The sequence below is a fragment of the Diplotaxodon limnothrissa genome, linkage group LG4, assembly GCF_057381915.1.
Source record: "Diplotaxodon limnothrissa isolate DT_005_m linkage group LG4, D_limnothrissa_male_GT1.1, whole genome shotgun sequence".
Taxonomy (NCBI): Eukaryota; Metazoa; Chordata; class Actinopteri; order Cichliformes; family Cichlidae; genus Diplotaxodon; species Diplotaxodon limnothrissa.
This window is the reverse complement of record NC_140599.1, coordinates 19745680-19765924: the sequence shown is the minus strand read 5'-3', so window position 1 is coordinate 19765924 and position 20245 is coordinate 19745680. Positions and strand designations below refer to the sequence as shown.

The window sequence follows — 20245 nt, the reverse complement described above, 5'->3', positions numbered from 1 at the left end:
TTATGATGTATGAGAGGAATCGTTTGTTTGCAAACTGTGAACATATTTTAGTAATTACTAAATCACTGATTTTTATTTTCCAGAATAATTAGTTAACACCTTTCAGCTTATCATTTATTTTGAAACTGTTTTTTTTTTTTGTTTTTTGGAGACCTGGAATATAATTGTGCAGGTCTCCAAAGCGGCTCAACTTCTCTTAATTGCCCCAAAGGCTATAAATAAAATATGCCTGACAGTCAACACAAAAGAACTTTTTTTTTCATTTCTAAAAATAACATATTTAACACAAATCGAGTAATCCTATAAAAACACTTTTGTCTAAATAATGACCAATAATAAGAGAAAAAACACGATCTTTCATAATAAACTGCTCACTGGTTTTCATTTGAGAAATTTCAGTGTTTTAATAGTTATAACTGCACACAACATCTGCTAATTTTTCACATTTTAATTGGCCTAAAAGACCTTGTGAACTTATATCGATCCTGTCACGCTAATATCAATCCAATACCAGCATTGGTATTAATACTATATAACTGCTGTTGACTTAGACTCCCTTTTGTAAATGTTTAATATTTAGATGCAGAAAGGATTCATCTTTTTTTTTTCTCCTTTTTGATTTCATAGCCATTTACTGAATGGAAAGTACAAGTTATCTTAGAGTGTGCAGGGACAACATGCCCAGAGGGAAGTTTCTCATTTAAATATCACATATTCCACTAAATAATTACAACTTTCTGCTACTTTTTTGCACAAACTCCACCTCTTGTGTGCAACTATTCATCTTACAGACACAAGTCAGCCTGCACATTAATAGGCACCTTACAGAATACACGGGGGGCATAAAATAATGCATTTGTTAAATTACAGAAAAATGTTGAGCGCATGATGAGAGCTGGCAGATGTTAAACAACCTCAGTCATCTCAGGAAGTAGAGATGGCTTAGGCCTTTACTGTAGAGGGCTTCTATGTTTTAAATGAAACCCAGTTTATTGCCAGTATGGTATTAGCTCTTTTACTGACGATCTACAAGACAACCCTCAAACGTCAACTTATGTTTGTGCGCTTTTGGGTCCCCCCACTGGCTGATGAATGAAACAAAACCTCTTGGTGCTAAAGTGCTCATTACCTAAAATAACAGCTTTTTGCTGCCAGTGTTGGCACATAGTGCTAACGTCATCCAAAACCAAGCACTCTTCAAGATGATGGTGTGGAATCATCAATCTCATGCAGAAGACCGCACTTGTGCACGGCACACATGCCAGAAACTTGTCATTCAAAAATGCAAAATCAAGCAACAACCCAAGTGTTTTACTGTAATTGTTTTAATTTACACTGATGTACAGTTACACTGATGAATCCACCCTCTCCCCCACAACAGACATTACAATTCTGCATCTCTCTGTTGGTGCTCACACATATTGCAGGACAAACTACAAATGACAGGTGACATCCAATGAACTGCTGCAGGAGGCAACATCCAGGCACAGCATGCCCAAGCAGAAAGAAAAATCAACTGTTCTTATTATTCTTATGTGCATTTTCATACTTCATCCACAAATGGTGTATTAATGAGGTGTCCACTAGCTGACATGGTCTTCTTGCCATCCACAAATTTCTTTGCAGCCTGTAAAGAAAACAGAGCAAATTCACTGACGGGCAATATTTCCAAATATATCCCAGTATTTATAGTCCACCGAAACCCTGCCACAGCTCCGACACTACACAGAACCCCACGCAGCGACTAAACACAAATGCAAGTTTAAACATATGAATAAATAGCCTGCACGCATAATTTAATAACTTTTGTTTTTGTTAGTATAGTCTTCAGGGATATATTTTCAAACTGAGGCTGCCACCAGTGCTCAGAGGAACTACAGTGTTTCTATTTGAAATGAGGTTCAAATGTGAAACTAAAACAATATTTACTCTGTAATGATCTGTATAATCCCAAAAGCCCTTCAGTAAAACGCACTGTCAACATGATCTATTGCATCGCTTCTTAATGAACTGTTGTTTTATTTGGACATGAACAAACTAGTGAGCCTTTACTGGATGATTTATGACTCCAACCCACGCTCTACTACAGATGGGGTACATAAAGGTAAGACTGCTGCCACTGCAACCCAGTAATGTAACAATGACACGACATCAGATATAAAATCCATCAAATGGGTTTAAATTTGACATGCATTGAATCTAAAAACCACATGTATATAAGTGTGGTTGGAAATTTACAGGGACATGGATGTCATGGTCATTTTTAATGACTTTTTAAAACTTTTTCAGGGTTGAATGATTGTACAGTATACTTTAATGACTATTTCAAGTTATTCTGGATTTTCTCTAATCCACACAGGGTCAAAAGTATGCATATAACCTCAAATACTTACTTAAAAATAACTTTTAATAAGTGGTGCTGAAGGTTCTACAATGCCTTTTCATTTGATAACGCCTATTAACGTCTCGTTAGTGAACTAATGAGAGAGACTGACTACAGCTGGTAGTTTCTCTTTGCCAACATAGAAAGGATTTGTTTAACAGCACTCACTGGACTGACCACTACTCAGAATAATGGAAAAGTCTAAGGAACCAAGGAAGAGTGGTCCCCACAGAATCATACCAGAAGCTTGTTAATGATGAAAAGCAACTTGTTGAGGTGCAACTTGCTAATGGACATTTACCAAATATTAATAGGGGTGTATGCAAGTATTTGTATATATAAAGCAGGGCTCTAGACTAACTTTTTGCCATGGGCGCACCGGTGCGCCCATGGCAAAAAGTTAGTGCCATGGGCCATAATTTTCTAAATTATTAACTAACAATCTTGTGCTTAAAGTGCTTTGTCAATATTGTAGAAAATGTTAAACTTAATCATCATCTTGGCCTCCTCTGACGACCTGTTTGCTGTTGCATGCTGCTGACAGGCAGTGGGGAGAGGGGACACTTGGGCAGTGCATTTATTGCAGCATATAATGTGTTTTCTGGATACACTGTGCTTTTTCAGCATTCAAAGATTGATGGCACCGTGTCAGAGCACTGGCTATGAATTTCAGACGGATCAGGCCTTAACTTAACAAAAAAGTTATCAATCGTTCTTTTCATTTTTTCTTATTACCCACAGCTACATCCACTTCTGTCGGGCCAAGGCTGCTCACTAGGGCTGGGTATCATCACTGATTTCTAAAATCCATTCGATTCCGGTTCTCAAAGTCCTGATTCGATTCAATTTAGCCTCAGACAGTCAGAAATATTATAACTCTGATCATTTATCAGTACTGATACACATGAGACTTCATCAGAATTGTGAACATCACAGCAGATGCCTTTGTGTGAAAGTAACTGAGAATAAAACACAGAAAAACATGAAGGAGATTTTTCTGGTCTGGCTTTTTATAGCAGATAACCTTAAAAATATTCTGCAATATTCTGCAATTTTGCATAATTTTAAAAAGTTGAAATTTCTTCAGTATTGAACAGCAGAAATTAGGCTTTCTTGTCCAAGGTCATTTAAGTGAAAGAAAAGAAAAAGAAAAGAAAAAGACAGTGGCCGACAGCGCTGTAAACAACGGTGGACTGGTGGTTAATAAGCGAATGAATAATGCAGAAAACAGATTTGAGACAGGAAACTGTTCTTGAAGTACACAGAGAGAGAGAGCTGTGCATGAAGTGTGATTTTTATTGTGGTGGAAGCAAAACAGCAAAAGTCAGAGGGAATTCATGACGACATTTATCAAATGTGAAGCGTAGTTTGCTGCTTCTTTTGCAGCTGGCTCGGTGAATTTTGGTTGGAGAGACACAAAACCTGTAGCTCAGAATCAGCGCAAAAAGACGTAAACACAAAGCGGACCGACGCATCAGAATCGCTAAGCTAAGTGTCCGTCTACGGGCCGTCGGGCGAGAAAGCCGAGAAAGACAAAGCTGATTCTGATGCGTCGAGTCCGTTCTGTGTTTACGTCTTTGTGTGGAGTGCGTGTACCTGCTCTCATTTGCTGTTTGGTGGTTGTTGAAATAGTTGAAATAGTTGTTGAAATAGTTTTATGAGCTTTAATCTGAGAATCTGGCGTTTCTGGCAAAACACAGTTATATTTTAAAGTCAATTCAGGATTTAATGAATCGATATCGCTTTATTCAAGCTACTCACCTCCCTCTATCCACCTGCACTTTCAACTGGACCACGGCCAATCAGAGAGGTCCCGCTCCTGACTATCTCTGATTGGTTTAGTCCACGATAGGGGCATAATGTGTGTCTGTTGTTCACCACACGGAGAGTTGCAGAGATTTTTTTTTTTTTGTTGTTGTTACCTGAACAGTTGTTTATTTTTTTAGTCGCACCACTGAAAAATTTGGTCGCACTCTAGAGCCCTGTATAAGTATTTTTAAAGTCTTTAGGATGATATATACAGTGGGGCAAAAAAGTATTTAGTCAGCCACCGATTGTGCAAGTTCCCCCACCTAAAATGATGACAGAGGTCAGTAATTTGCACCAGAGGTACACTTCAACTGTGAGAGACAGAATGTGAAAAAAAAATCCATGAATCCACATGGTAGGATTTGTTTTTTTTTTGTTATTCTCTTTTTATTAAACAACCTATATAAACACAAATAATCCAAAATAAACATATAATCAAGAACAGACGTAAATAATAAAAAATAAATAAATAAATAAAAATAAGAAAAACAGACGGGTGTACCCTCTAGTGTGTATGTACTCGCACACACATATTCACTCACACACCCATATTCTTAAGCATACATACACATACCTACTTACATATGTGTTCACTTGTAGTCTCATACATACTAACATATACATATAAACACATAACGATTCAGAAATGTGGCATATATAGTTACAGAGATTCAAACAAGATCGGGTCTCCTTAACCGGATGTAGTGTTTCCATTTACCCCAAATTTCACTAAATATATCAAACTGGAGTCTTTTAATGAAGGTAATTCTTTCCATTTTAAACATCCCATGTACAGTCTCATGCCAATCACCCAGTGATGGAATTTTCACACTAAGCCATTTCTTGGTAATAATTTTACGGGCAGCCAAACTCAGGATACCATACAACTGCTTAGACATTTTATCTACATTTACTGAGTATAAATATCCAAACAAAAGTTCGTCCCAATTAAAGGGAAGCTGCATACCAAAAATAATCTGCAACTCAGAGTGGATCAATACCCAAAAAATGTTGATCCTTGGGCAAGACCAGAACAGATGAAAATGTTTTACTCCTTGGGCCCCACAATTTCTCCAGCAATTAGAGTGATTAAAATAATGTTTACTTTGTGCAGGGGTAATAAAAAACCTACAGATACTCTTCCAACCGTAACATCTCCATGTATTAGAACTAGAAATTCTCCACTGAAAAGCGCACTGCTCATACCAAATGTTATCTGATATTGCTATATTTGTTTCATTTTCCCATTTTTTTTTGATGTAGGTAGTATTCCACTTCTTAACCTCTTGTATACCCTTGTACAATCTTGAAATCACCTTAAGGCCTGTGTCAGCCTGATAAGCCTTGACAAATATACTCAGAACAGGTAAAGAAAAAAGATCTGTTCTCTTAGGTATAAAATTATATAGATGATGCCTAATTTGTAAGAACCTAAAAAAGTCCGTTTTACTTAACTGGTATTGATCTTTTATTGATTGGAAGTCCCTAAGAATTCCCTTATCGTAAAACATACAATATGCCGTTAAACCTTGTCCAGACCATTTTTTATATCTTACGTCTAATTCATTAGGTAAAAAATCACTGTCAAAAGCGCACCATCTTAAAATCCTAACCTCTTCAATCCAATCATTCTTATTAAGAAATTGTAACCAGAGTTTTAAAGGTAGGTTAATCCATTGGTTTCCTTGATGAATTTGTTTTTTAATAAGTGTCACATCCCCTAGAATTGCCTGAATTGGAGAATCTTTTAAGGTCACTGTTTCTAGTTCCACATGGTAGGATTTGTAAAGAATTTATTCGTAAATCAGGGTGGAAAATAAGTATTTGGTCAATAACAAAAATACAACTCAATACTTTGTAACATAACCTTTGTTGGCAATAACAGAGGTCAAACGTTTACTATAGGTCTTTACCAGGTTTGCACACACAGTAGCTGGTATTTTGGCCCATTCCTCCATGCAGATCTTCTCGAGAGCAGTGATGTTTTGGGGCTGTCGCCGAGCAACACGGACTTTCAACTCCCGCCACAGATTTTCTATGGGGTTGAGGTCTGGAGACTGGCTAGGCCACTCCAGGACTTTCAAATGCTTCTTACGGAGCCACTCCTTTGTTGCCCGGGCGGTGTGTTTTGGATCATTGTCATGTTGGAAGACCCAGCCTCGTTTCATCTTCAAAGTTCTCACTGATGGAAGGAGGTTTTGGCTCAAAATCTCACGATACATGGCCCCATTCATTCTGTCCTTAACACGGATCAGTCGTCCTGTCCCCTTGGCAGAAAAACAGCCCCATAGCATGATGTTTCCACCCCCATGCTTCACAGTAGGTATGGTGTTCTTGGGATGCAACTCAGTATTCTTCTTCCTCCAAACACGACGAGTTGAGTTTATACCAAAAAGTTCTACTTTGGTTTCATCTGACCACATGACATTCTCCCAATCCTCTGCTGTATCATCCATGTGCTCTCTGGCAAACTTCAGACGGGCCTGGACATGCACTGGCTTCAGCAGCGGAACACGTCTGGCACTGCGGGATTTGATTCCCTGCCGTTGTAGTGTGTTACTGATGGTGACCTTTGTTACTTTGGTCCCAGCTCTCTGCAGGTCATTCACCAGGTCCCCCCGTGTGGTTCTGGGATCTTTGCTCACCGTTCTCATGATCATTTTGACCCCACGGGATGAGATCTTGCGTGGAGCCCCAGATCGAGGGAGATTATCAGTGGTCTTGTATGTCTTCCATTTTCTGATGATTGCTCCCACAGTTGATTTTTTCACACCAAGCTGCTTGCCTATTGTAGATTCACTCTTCCCAGTCTGGTGCAGGTCTACAATACTTTTCCTGGTGTCCTTCGAAAGCTCTTTGGTCTTGGCCATGGCGGAGTTTGGAGTCTGACTGTTTGAGGCTGTGGACAGGTGTCTTTTATACAGATGATGAGTTCAAACAGGTGCCATTCATACAGGTAACGAGTGGGGGACAGAAAAGCTTCTTACAGAAGACGTTACAGGTCTGTGAGAGCCAGAGATTTTCCTTGTTTGAGGTGACCAAATACTTATTTTCCACCCTAATTTACGAATAAATTCTTTACAAATCCTACCATGTGGATTCATGGATTTTTTTTTCACATTCTGTCTCTCACAGTTGAAGTGTACCTCTGGTGCAAATTACTGACCTCTGTCATCATTTTAAGTGGGGGAACTTGCACAATCAGTGGCTGACCAAATACTTTTTTGCCCCACTGTAGATTCAATGTATGTAAAGATGTATGCTTTACAAACATTCCACCCAGTTCAAAGAAATCATTAAAATCCCCAAATTACATGACATTCATTCCCTTAATGAGTTGATGTAAACGTCTGACCACAACTGTACTCTAGACTGCAATAATCACTTCTAACAGCTAGCTTGTTCTTCTGCAGCTGTTTGTTAAGTCATGCTATTAAAATCTCACTGAAAGCACACACCTTAACCACATCATTCTGGGTGATGGCATCTATAGCCTTGAGGACAGCGTCAGGGGCCTGGTACACTCCAGCGGTGAGAGCCTGAGCACCAATCTCCTCAAGCAGCCCCTCTGAGCTCTCCATCGACATCAAGTACTCCGCTTTCAGCTGGTTCCTGCACAGAGGTGTCAAACACAGACAGGAGTGAGCAACAGACCAGTTAGAACTCCACCTGCGTCATCTTTGTATGAACTTACTTTGCTCTGGTGATGTCAGCCTCAGACACGCCTCCCTCGGCCACACCCCTCACCTGTGCAATGGCGGCTTTGATCACCTGCACAGAGAGAATAATTCTGGCATTTCGGCAAATTTTTTAAATCAAGTTAGACACAGAAAACTTGGCAACTACCTCTCCTGCAGAGGCAGCTTGTGCAATGGTATAGACCCCAAACAGGCCGGAGTCGGAGTACGAGACGTTGAAGGCAGTGGCCTGAAAGACAACCAGAGGTTATCTGATGTAGAGTGAGAAACTGTGCATTTATAACAAGAACAGCCAAGCATCCTAAAAAATAAAACTATTCTAAATACTCCAATTGAGGCAAATCATTCTTTCAGCAGATTTCTGGAGAAGTTTCCCCAAGAGACTTCATCAAAGGAAAAGACCACTGAAGCCTTTTCTTTGTCTGTCAGTTCCAGACTGACGGAAAGCATCGTGCGCCAGTTTTTGGCTTTTTTGACAGATTTCTGCGTTAAATCGGGGGAACACATCTCAGAAAGACTCATTAAAAATGGACTTGAACTGTTACGGCTACAAAAACCAGTGTCGCTGTCCTGTTTCAACTCACATCAAAGGGCTGTGTGGTAGCTTTGGCGATCCCCTGGCTCAGTTTGCTGGTGATGCTGGAGCCCCTCTTTACATGCGGACCAGCTCCCAGGATCCTTTGCAGCACACTGAAAGCATTAGCCTCGGCACTACCTGTCACAGCACCTTCACTGGCAATCAGAGCGTGGACAAGCTCATCCTTGTTCTGCACTCGCAGCTCACCTAACACACAATATTTCCTCATGAGAACAAGGCAGCGGCGGATTGCAGAAATAATTTAAAGTTGCTATTTTAAAACACAAGCTCCTACCTCCACGGTACACAGATTTAGCCACAGGGGCCCCAACCCCACTGCGGGCACTCAAGAGCCCCTCACCCACTTGCCTCAGGACCGAGTGGTTTACACCTGAATGGGTAAATGAGATTAACATCCATAAATGAGTGAAGTGGAACAGAGTTCTGACATGTCAGCAGTGACTCACTATCTCATTGAGATTTAAGACAAGCGTAAGCTCACACGTAAGCAAGACTGCTTAGGCTGGAGATTGCTAACTACCTATTAGGAAAGCCAAATGAAGAAGGGGGGGGGCAGCTGTGATGAAGCAATCAAGGCTGGACAACACTCACCTAGTCCTACTAGAGCCATTCTGCCAGTGGTGAAATGGTCCTCAACAAATGACTTAAGCTACAGGGAAGGATAAGGAGGAGGACAGGTGTTTAAGTGCATCACAAAAAGTACTATTTTGCTAATTGAATAGACCCTTTAAGACCCTTAAGAAAAAAAAAAAAAGATGTAACGCATATCCTTACCTGTTGAGAGGAGACATGGCCGACCATGTAGTCAGGGCAGTACAGAGAGTTGGACAGGGTGTTTTTGTATGCTGCTTCATGCAACTTCTCAATTACACCTGCAGGAGAAAATTGAACAGGACACAATGAAAACTTTAAATATGGATAATCAAAAACTGCTGCATCTAAAAAACAAACAAACAAAAACAGCAATAATGCACAGGACTTTTTTCAGAAATCAAGTTAATTAAACAACTTTTGCACAAGTATTAACGTATGTCAGAAACCATGCAGAATATAATATATCTACAGTAATATGAGAGGGACTGGAATGCTTACTGCTCAATGAGGCTACAGATCTGACTGAAATGGCACAAAAAAACCAAAAAATGCCTCAATCCCAACAGCTCACGTTAAGCATTTCTGAAGTGGCCACAAAACTCAGAGCAAAAACATTATATAGCCTTGAGGTCTACCGCAGCTTAGCGAGAAGATTTTTGATGTTTTACATAATTATAGCCAAATAAAATCATCAAGGATCTTCTTTAGAAATTAAAAATCACTTTCACATCTGATAAAACTATTTCCTCAGTAAAAATACAGGCAATCAGGAGATGAACTGTTGCTTCTGTTACACACCTATCTGAGGACACTGCTGAGCCAGAGCCTTGTCAACCTTCACTCTGGGCGTCAGTTCGTCCACCTCCCATGGCCGAAACTCCTGAGCTGTAGTCACATTGACCAGAAACTCCATTAATGAATCTCTGGACACAAATAGGACAGCGAAGTGTCAACACAGCCTGACGAGTTTTAATGAAAATAGAGAAGAGAAAAAAATAACTTGACGTTAATATGGGAGCACTTACATGTCATCTCTCAAACAGTCGGCAGTGTAGACCATTGTCTCTCTTGATGATGTCGCGCTGCATGGATAGAGATGACAACACAGCTGATTCAGTGTGATCCGCTGCATAATTTTGAGCAACAAAAGCAGCGACGGTCAGTGTGTGCATGAAGTGTGCTCACTGACCTCAGGCTGCCCCCGATTGCTTCCACACTGCGACAGATCTTGAAGGCAGACGCTCCCTTTGTAGTCTACAAAAATAAAAATAAGATAAGTAAGCAGCGTAGGCTGTCAGGCTAGAGGTGCTGATAAAAACAAGTGCAGTCATGTCCTTCTTATTGTGGTAAGAATAACCTCAGGAATAATTAAGTTAGCTATCACACGCTTACAAGCTCATTCACAGTTTACCAGGTTCGCTGCCAGTCGTAACACATGGGAGACACCCTGGTTCTCCACAGTCTCATAGCGACTCCCAGCTTTCACAAACACACCAACACTTGACACGGGGGAGTAGTTTTCCAGCGAAGCTATCACCAGGCCGTTTGGGAGCTTGGACACCTGAAGGAGGAAAGAAAAAATGTTACACAAAACACACAACTTTCACACAGAAACAAAACTAGTGGTACACTGCAACTTAAGATGACACCAGCAATTAGAAAAATACTGCAAAAGCTCACAAAACACAGCAGAAGTGTTTTTTCGGAAGAAAATATCATGACAACCAGCTGTGAGTTAGATTTCCATTGTGTTTTGTTCGATTCGAGAGCAGCACCTACCTGGGCATCCTGGGGAGGAAGAGGTGCGCCTTTGGACGGTTTCAGACCTGAGAGGGGTTCAGCCAGACTACCGCTCCTCCTGGCAGCTGCGTAGCAACGTTTCTGCAGGAAGGTGACACCGTAATTAAAGACAATGATTCATTAGCAGCTAAAATAAGAACAGGAAGTTATTACTGAATTATAGCCACAATCCCGTATATATCGTGCTGCTTTAAACTGTGTGTAAACACTAAATTGGCAGAATCTTAATCCAACAAAGAGTAACATGACCTCTAATGTTACATAATAGCTACTAACACATACAAGTAACACGCAGATTACACAAATATCACCAGCTAGGGAAGTCACCGCCTTTCTATGTCACATGGAGCTGCTTTAGGAAGGTCTTGAGACAACAACCTAATATAATCTAATACTGCAATCATCTAATATTATTTTTACTTTTAATTGGGTTTGCATAACTGATAATAGTAATTTTTCTTGCAGAAATGCCCAAAAGTATGATCTAGGCCCCCTAAAACCAGGCCGTCTTAATAGGACCACAAAATCAAAACAGCACCTGTGTGTGCAGGCTGAGAGCAGCTTGACCTGACGTGACCTGTGCACATTTATGTCCCGGCAGCAAAGTCTGGGACTAATGTGGGAATGCACTAGCATCATAATTGGATAACACCGAATTTATGACCAAATAGGGGGCCTGGTTCGGTCAAAACGGACGCTGGTGGACTGGAATTCAGGGATGACCTTCAGGTTACACCCAGCTTACCACAGCAATGCAAAAGGCGACATAAAACAGCTAAGTCGAGCCCACACGCTTTTCAAATTGTATTTATATTTTTTACTGCACACTTGATGTTTATTTTATTGTTTTCAGTACGTGTGAATGATGAAATTAGAACGTTGCCCCTAACTCGAGACAGAAACCGTTTTACGGTAGGTAAACTTGGAGAGCTAACCGGCTAGCAGGCTAACTGCTACAGCGAATGGTCGGTTTTTTTAGACCGGGACGAGCAGGGAGCAGATCCGGCGGATGACACCACTCAGACCGCACCAACACAACACAGGACTCACGGAGATAGTGTTCAGAGACTGTATTCCTCTCATGACTCCTCACTCTCTCCTTCAGCCGGTACAGAAAGACAGATATGGCGGCAGACTGACGTCTTACCCACAACTCACTGCGCCGTGTAGTCGCTAAACCTTTCAAAATAAAAGTATCACAGCGTGTTTCAAGTTTCCTTGAGCTAGTGAAAACTGTTCGGCTTGTGGCTCATTAACAACATCAGCAAATAATAATAAACATCATTCCTCCCCTTTCTCCTCCTGCTTGGCAGCTCGTTCTTCAACATCCTTTGTCCAGTATATCCACTCACCCCCCTCTGGACGATTTATTTCCAAAGTGCTCAACCTGAGCTGTCCCTCAGATGTACTGACTTCTAAACCTGTTAATTACAGTCACTCACCTTCTATCTTTTTGTGACATAATAGCAGGTCTCACTACCATCCTGTAAACCTTTCATTTCAGGTTTGCTGCTATCCTTCTGTCCCACTCCATCCTGCCTACATCTCTCTTTTTTTTTTTTTGCATTGTCCATCACTCTGGATAGTGGACCCACACATTTCAACTTCATTTGCCTCTTTAAAATGTTTTTCAGATGCAGACAGCCTCCAGGCATTTTAATGAGATAAATTTAGCTAATGAAGCATCGGTTTCACCACGCACAATAAAATTTGTTGGTCTTTTATGTAAACATGAGAAACATGAGAAATGCTGGAAAAACTTCTCAACCCCAGGAAATCAGGGAAAGCCTGTAACTTGGAAAAGCATAGATACAATTTGACATGGCACTAAAGTTATTGTACCAGAAAGGTGGTGTGGATGTCACAAAGTCAACTACACAAAGTCTACTACAGAAAACTAAAACTAAGCTAAAAACTAAACTTCGATTTAAAACAAAAACAAGAAGAAGAAAAAAGAACACTAGACAATTTAAAAAACTATTAAACTAACTGAAATGATTTTGTGAACTTGGCCACCTAAGAAAATGTATTTAAAATGCAGAGGAAAAATACTTAGTCTTTGCCAGCTTGATGCATTTTTACTGTAATGCTGCTTTTCCTAAATCTTGCCTTTGATATCAGCCCTCCAAACAATGTTAATTAAAAACTTTTATTCTAAATTTCTTCGCATTATCCCCCAGATTTTATGAGGTATCTGGATTTTTATTATTTTGTTGTTTTTATCATCTCGTGCTAAAAGGTCACGCGCTTCTTGTCCTTCACCCATTTCCTTCTTTTTCTTGCGGTCGGTGTTTCTCCGCTTCACCTGGAGGTGAACGTGTTTCCTTAAATAAATGTGGGTGTGGCTGTGTGGAGATCGCACGTAGGCAGCACGAGCCCGTCTTTAAATGTTCGTGGAAACTTTTTTCGCCTTGCGCAAAAAAAACAAGCAAAATGTGCGCAAAATTAATTATATGATTATAAAACGTGCACACCGCCGTGCGTATGTTAGGAAGGCAGACTGATTTTGAACCAAGAATGTTCAGTCTGCATGCAGCCACGCCCCCATTTCTCTAAAGAAGGAAACACGTTTGTGTCCAGGTGAAGCGGAGCAAGCGGTGACAAGAAGCGTGAACCAGAAAAGAAAGAAGAAAACCAAAAAGAAATTTGACTGGAAAAAATCAATTCTAGAGACAAGAAACACATCAAGAGCCCCAAAGTCTTCTGTGCAACTGAAAGATTTCAAGATTGTAATATTAAACAAACAAATCTTAATTTTAAAAACAAAACAGCATTAAACATGCTGACTGTACCTACTGCTGCTATGAGATTGTCATCCATCCCTTATTTATTCCAACATCTTCACACTGAGCCATAAATATGAAATACATGTTATTGTCTGCATCATGCTGACAGTATCATCTGCTTTCTACATGTACTTAATAAAGCTGATTCTGATCTTGGGTATTTGATACTCTTTAAAAATGTCAATGTAGCAGGAGTGCATTCATCAATACTTTCGATTGTTTTCAGGCTTCATTTGTAAAAAGAAAAAACAAAAACAAAACTGACCCACCCACATTCACAGTAAAGAAGTAAACATCTTTATTACAAGTCATTTTCACTTTAATTCACCAGTATGCATGACGCACATTACAAAAATATACTCAACATATAACAGGTAGTCAAGACAATCACTAAGAAGTTCAATGTGTAATTACAAAAAACACTCACATGTACACCTTTGCCCCGCCCACACAGGTAACCTTCAAAAACATTCATAACTGACTCTTTGGCCCACAGAGCTTTTTAAGAGGACCATTCTAATCTTATCAACCTCCAATAAATACAGTCACATAATACAAAAATAACCCCATCGGCTGGGAAAACATCCAGATTGTGGCGCTCGGACAATAAAACAACAACTAAAGAATGTTCACATCATACAGAGCGAGTTTAGACTGCGGACATCAGATCATTTATGTTAAATCACTGCACCTCTGCTGCCAAGCCACAAAAGAAAGGACCCCAAAGTGATTAAGACTTATTCCACAGGCTGTCACCAAACAGGTCCCAGAAACAGCTCAAGCAGCTCAGTGCCAGTTCCAGGCATCACTCCCCAGCACGCCAGTCTTCGCAGCTCTGAGTCTTGTAGCGCATAATCTCCAAGGAGAGTGCAATTTAAAAAAAATAAAAACAAACAAAACCACAGGAGATTTCCCATTTGTTGTCCTCAATTTTCACTGGGCGTCCCGGGACTGCTGCTCACTTGGATGTCCTTTCTAAGCCGGAGAGAGACGCAGCTGAGCCAGCTGCGGCTGGTAGGCATCTCCCCAACAATCTCCCACGTGTCCGTCTCGTCACAATACCTCTCGATAGTGTCGTGATATCTGCATGCAGAGCGGGATCAGCTTTAGACAACCTCATTCACCTCTCCTGTGTTTAATCCACAGGAATTTAACCCTCATTTTCTTAATATTTCAAATAAATGTGAGCTCTGCAATCGCCTGGAAAACACGAAATTTACAGGCAACGTCTTTTCTAGAAAGCTCCTCACCTGTCCCAGCCCTCTTCTCCTCCCAAGACGTAGATTTTGCCATCCACGACAGCAGCGCCGGGCCGATAGCGTCGTTCCTTCATGGGGGCACACATCGTCCACTGGTTGGTCTTTGGATTGTAACACTCCACTTTATCTGTGTTCTCTGTCGAGGCATGCCATCCGCCTACAAAAAAAGGATTTAACAGACATGACTGCACTTTTAGGAACCAGAACAAAGCACAGTTAATGGGCTGGATGATAAGTTTGTTACCTATGACGTAAATCTTTCCTTTAAGAGTACAAGCAGCTGATCCAGAGCGGGCAATCTGCATGGGGGCGACCTCTGTCCATACTGCCGTTTTAGGGTTGTACACCTGTGCCAGATCTGTGCCGTCACCATCCTCTAGGACCGCACCACCTGCCGTGACACATCCCGAGTGAATAAATACACCACATAGAATCAAAATGAACAACAAAAAAAAAAAAAACCCTGCACGTGTAAAAACCTGCGTTTTCTACCAGTAACATAGAGCAGGCCGTCCAGAGCCACCACTGCTGGACTTGTGACGGCCATCTTCACAGACTCTGTAAACTGCCAGGAGTTGGTGTGGGGGTTGTAGCACTCCACCGAGTCCAGACGTGAGCGTCCCTCCCACCCTCCCACTGCGTACACAAAGCCATCAAGCATCACCAGGCCTGTGGGGAGAAGGCACAGCGGATAAATAAACATTGTTGCAATTAAAAACAGTCCTTCAGTTTACAGTTGGACATCTCATGCCCCGGTCTAATTTTCATGTTTTCTGTCCTATTCATTAACCATTACAACGACAGATGCTCATTAATGTAGGTCAACATTTGAGTTAATAAAGTCAGTATATGTAGAAGACATCACTATTAGCAATATTAAAGTACATTTAATGCTCAGTTTTACACTTATTTTCCACTTATGGAGGCGCATAGATCATAAGGGCACAGCTATGGCCACCTCAATCCTTCTGTTTGGGAGGGGCAGCCAATCAGATAAAAGCTGGGTTAGAGGGAGAGGAAAGGAGGTAAGACAGCTCATTAAGGGTCAGTTTGAGATAAAGATTTTGAACTGTGCATCATGTATGGTAGTGGTGCCAAACATGAGGTCCAAAGGACAGAAGTGGCCCAGCAAAGACTGCACTGGGGGCCACTGGAAGGCTTTGAAAAAAAAAAAAAAAAAAAAAAATGTGAATGAGTGTGTCGATTTTGAACTTATAGCTGTGTTGTCATAAGTTTTACAGCTTTTTCTATTGTTTAAGACGTCTACTATTGCCATTCATACTACACAAAGGCACTTATATAAAAGCACTTTCCTCCTCCTCAGCACCAAACAGCAAAAAAAACAATTAAATGGCAGAAAGGGACCCATTTTTCTATTATCTGCTATGGAAATGTCTGGATTCTCTTTTTTAATTTTTTAAAGTAGGATTATAACAATCAAAAGACTCCTTTTGGAGCTACTAGAATCAAACAAAGTTAGGATAGTTTATAGAGTTCTTGAGAAGCAAAATAGGGTAACGTGGCTGAAAGACAGAAGCTGTAATTACCAAGACTCCCTCACCTAACTCTGAGCGAGCTACATTCATGGGTGCCATTTCCATCCAGGAGTCAAAGCAGGGGTCGTAGCGCCACATCTCTCTGCTGGCTGAGCCATCGGGAAACTCTCCACCTGCCAAATACAGGGTCGAATCTACAGGCGGGGACAAGGAAGAAAGGTGATTGGATAAGCAGAAGTATACATTTTCAGCACTTAAGTTTATCTGTGCATTTCAGAGTGTCTTAACCCATCAGGCTGAGTTTTACTGACCCCCTCACCTGAGACCACCAGCCCGTGTTTGCTCACGGCGAAGGGCAGGCATGCCAGGTTCTTCCACTGGCTCGTCACAGGATCCAAGCTCTCGACGCTGCGCAGCACCACCTTGTCGTCCTCCCCGCCAACTGTGACTATCACTTCAGCGGTTCCTGTTTCCGTGGCAACAGGAGTAGAGGAAGAGAGGAGTGAGCCACATATGTTAATGTAAAAGAAAAAAAGCAGCCTGTATGGTACAACATAAGAGTGCGTGGAGCTGCCAGCCATTTAATATTCAACTTCCACTATTCTCTTGATTTGCATCTGGATTAGGCTAAAACTGTTTGGTCCACAGTTTGATAACACAAACCGGGAAAACCAGCAAACATCTAAAAATCTGGAATCCAAAATCTTTCTTCTAATAGAAGAAGATAGACCCAAATAATCGTCTCTCCATTGAATAGCCGAGCATTCTTAAACCCTTGCGGAGTATGAGGACGGGGAGACAGATACACACTAACAAATCACCAGGCTGACAGAAAATAGTGCAAAGCTAAAAATTAGCTCTTTGATTCAGACGTGAGTGTTTTTTTATTTTTACCAGTGGACCTGCGAGGCCTCGCTCTCGGGCAGTAGAGCTCTCCACGCCGGTCCTTAAGCAGCAGATAGTCCTTGGCCTCAGAGATGAGCCTCTGGCAGACCTGGCTCTCCTTCACCACGTCCAGAGACTCAATCACATCATGGAGGTAATAGGGGCTGATGAGAGGCAGGCGGATGTGCTCCAGGACCTTTGAGGAACAAAAATGGAAGGGGATCTGATGGGTGGTACTCATGAGCAGCTGCTGTGGTCATGGATTTTCATTCATGGAGTATGGCGCCCCTGATAACAGGATAGCACCAAACAACAAAAATGTATGAACCCCCCCTTTTATTTTTAAAGATAAGCCTGAAATTACCTGCTAATAACTCTCCTCTCACCTTTTCAAAGCTCTGTTTGCGAGAGGAACATTTATTCAACCACAGCATGGCGGCCTCAAACACGGTCTCCTCTTTGGGCACGTTGAGGAGATCGCTGGCAAGGATTTCCGTCAGCTTGTCCACACACAGAGACAGAAACTCCTCCTGGAGGAAGACAGGAAGCGCCGAGAGTTTGATTATTTATGTGAGGGCACAGCTTTGCATTAACAGTAGGTGATACAAGATTACCTCCTTCACGACTCCCTACTCTGGGTTTCCATCACACCCTCACCTGCTGACAGACCGTGCTGAAGTGCTCAAGGATGTAGTCCATGCTGCGTTTCTCCAGCACCTTACAGGAATGCGCCTCAGCAAAGCAGTGAATACCCACACAGTTCATCTCGTCCATCTGACGCTCCATGAAGCGACAGCAGGCCTCTCGGACCGCCATCACATCCAGCAGGTTGGCTGCTGCCAGCAGCGCCTGGATACAGATCACTTTCTAAGCACGCACGCGCTTCACGAATGACGGCAATGAAGAGGCATGAGAAGATTCACTACCTGCACGTTGGCTTTGGAAATGTAGACCTCTGATGTGTAGGCGTAGCTCACCAGCATGCCAATCATCTGAGGCTCAACACCATTGATGGCAACACGCTCCTGCTTGGACTCTATGAGGTCAGCGGAAAACATCGCCTAAGGATGGAGAAGGAAAACACATGATTCTAAAGGTGGAGTCGTTTTCAGTATGGACATACATGTGAGGAAAAGTGCGTTTACCTGGAAGTAGGAGCTGAAAGATGCCAGCACTATGCGGTGGCAGGGGAACTCCTGTCCTCCGCAGCACAGAGTCACATCGCAGAAGGCGTTGTTGAGCCGCAGGCTGTTGAGGCCCTGCAGGACTGTGTTGGGGTGCCTGGTCTCCACAAACAGGTAGTCCTCGCTGTTCTGGGGAGCAGGGACAACGGCAGGAGTCGGGCTGGCTTCCTCCTGGACCTTAACGGTGGCGTTGATAGAGGAAGGCAGGAGCAAACCGGCGCTGACGGAGATTATTTCAGCCATGTCTGCCATTGCAACCCAAGCCTGGGAGGCAAAATATCACAGTTAGCACTCTTGAACGCAAACTAAGACAATCAGAAAACGGGTTGAGACATAGCTGGCAACGCAAATCAGCCTCGCAAAGCACTCATTTGAAAGTGAAATGCGTGTAAGTCGCAGAAGGCTGCAAAGCAAGGCGGGGAGAGAGGACCCGAGATTGTCTCACTAATGAGGCTTAGCTGTGAGGCAGCGGCCAAAAGAAGCGGCTTTGTGCCGAGCCAGACTACTCAGACAGCTCAAGAACAGATATGCGATCCACACACAGGTGAGATTAATCACTCAGCAGCGGAGGGACCAAAACAACTCACCTGTTACACATAGTCGTGACTGCTGCGGAGGACTACTCGCTCTCCCACATACCAACCAAACCAGCTTCCGACAGTCCTGAGCAACATTAAACGCCTCTCGCTGCAAGCCACGCCCACACACACCCGGCAAACGTAAGAGTGTTCACCCCCATGTAGTTCCTGCTTTGTTTGTTCATCAAAGAGTGACACACAAATTTTTCCCTACTTTTTTGCAAAATCTGATCGTTTGCCAAAAAATATGATTTCCGGTATTTTCTAAAAAGTGTATGCAAACTGTTGCAAATGACTTATTGGCCTACAATCTGTGAAACATGTCAAAATCATCTCTCGTGAATAATGTCACGTCATTTTCGTGTGTGTGTGTGTGTGTGTCCCTTTTTTCACCTCCTCCTAAATATTTCATGTACTTTAATCGGTGCTCTTTGTATATACACTCACTGGTGAGCAGTGACAGACTGCTGCATCTTAGATGCAAGAAGGAGCGTTTCCAGTGGTCCTTCCTCCCTGCAGCTGTCAGACTGTGCAATCAAAACTGCTCTCAACAAACATAGATGTTTACATCAGCGCTGTAACTTGCACCAATCAACCAAACAAATACTACTTTTATAACTTGCACATTACTTTTTCTCAATTTATATATACTAACTTATTGTAAGTTACATGTCTACTTTTTAATGCACAGGTGCAATACACAATCTGTACTTTTCTAATTATTCTAAATATTCTTAACTATTTAAACATCTTGCAGTATCCTGCTCTGTTTGCACGCTACAACCTGGGTTTGCCACTTATCTGTACTTTAATTTTAATAACTGTACAGTACCCTGATTTGGTAACTATTATCCATGATGTAAATATGTAAAAAAAAAATGTTTGTGTTTCTGTTCAATGTCCTGTGTCCTGTTCTGTTTGTTTTTTTGTTGTTGTTTTTTTTGTTTTTGTGTATGTGTGTGTTGCTGTTACAACCAAATTTCCCCTTGTGGGACAATTAAAGGACTATTCTATTCTATTCTATTCTATTCTATTCAGGTCACTCCATTGTGTTTACTAGTTCACCAGTTTTAGCCTGCCTGCTTGTATTTGCTGTGAGTCATTTAGTGGCTCCTGTGCTTGTTTTCCTCTCTTTTTTGTTGTGTTCGTAGCAGCTGTTGTTCCTGTCAGGGAAA

General features: G+C 41.8%; 2 protein-coding genes across 2 annotated transcripts; both read right to left on the bottom strand.

The window, feature by feature from the left end:
- Positions 1-1324: 1324 nt before the first annotated feature.
- Positions 1325-12023, bottom strand: uqcrc2a (ubiquinol-cytochrome c reductase core protein 2a). Its single transcript, XM_085352410.1, has 14 exons — positions 11933-12023; positions 10862-10963; positions 10494-10643; positions 10272-10336; positions 10108-10164; positions 9881-10005; positions 9263-9360; positions 9080-9137; positions 8763-8858; positions 8475-8674; positions 8039-8119; positions 7887-7963; positions 7651-7804; positions 1325-1627 (listed from the first exon to the last, which is right to left on the bottom strand). Exons 1-14 carry the CDS (start codon positions 11963-11965, stop codon positions 1544-1546), a joined length of 1380 nt encoding a protein of 459 aa, XP_085208536.1. The 5' UTR covers positions 11966-12023; the 3' UTR covers positions 1325-1543.
- Positions 12024-14525: 2502 nt separating this feature from the next.
- LOC146633669 (kelch-like protein 24) lies at positions 14526-19128 on the bottom strand. Its single transcript, XM_085352408.1, has 12 exons — positions 19080-19128; positions 18454-18756; positions 18235-18369; positions 17966-18157; positions 17695-17838; positions 17318-17504; positions 16743-16889; positions 16489-16617; positions 15420-15596; positions 15172-15318; positions 14919-15084; positions 14526-14751 (listed from the first exon to the last, which is right to left on the bottom strand). Exons 2-12 carry the CDS (start codon positions 18742-18744, stop codon positions 14595-14597), a joined length of 1872 nt encoding a protein of 623 aa, XP_085208534.1. The 5' UTR covers positions 18745-18756; positions 19080-19128; the 3' UTR covers positions 14526-14594.
- Between the last annotated feature and the right edge of the window lie 1117 nt (positions 19129-20245).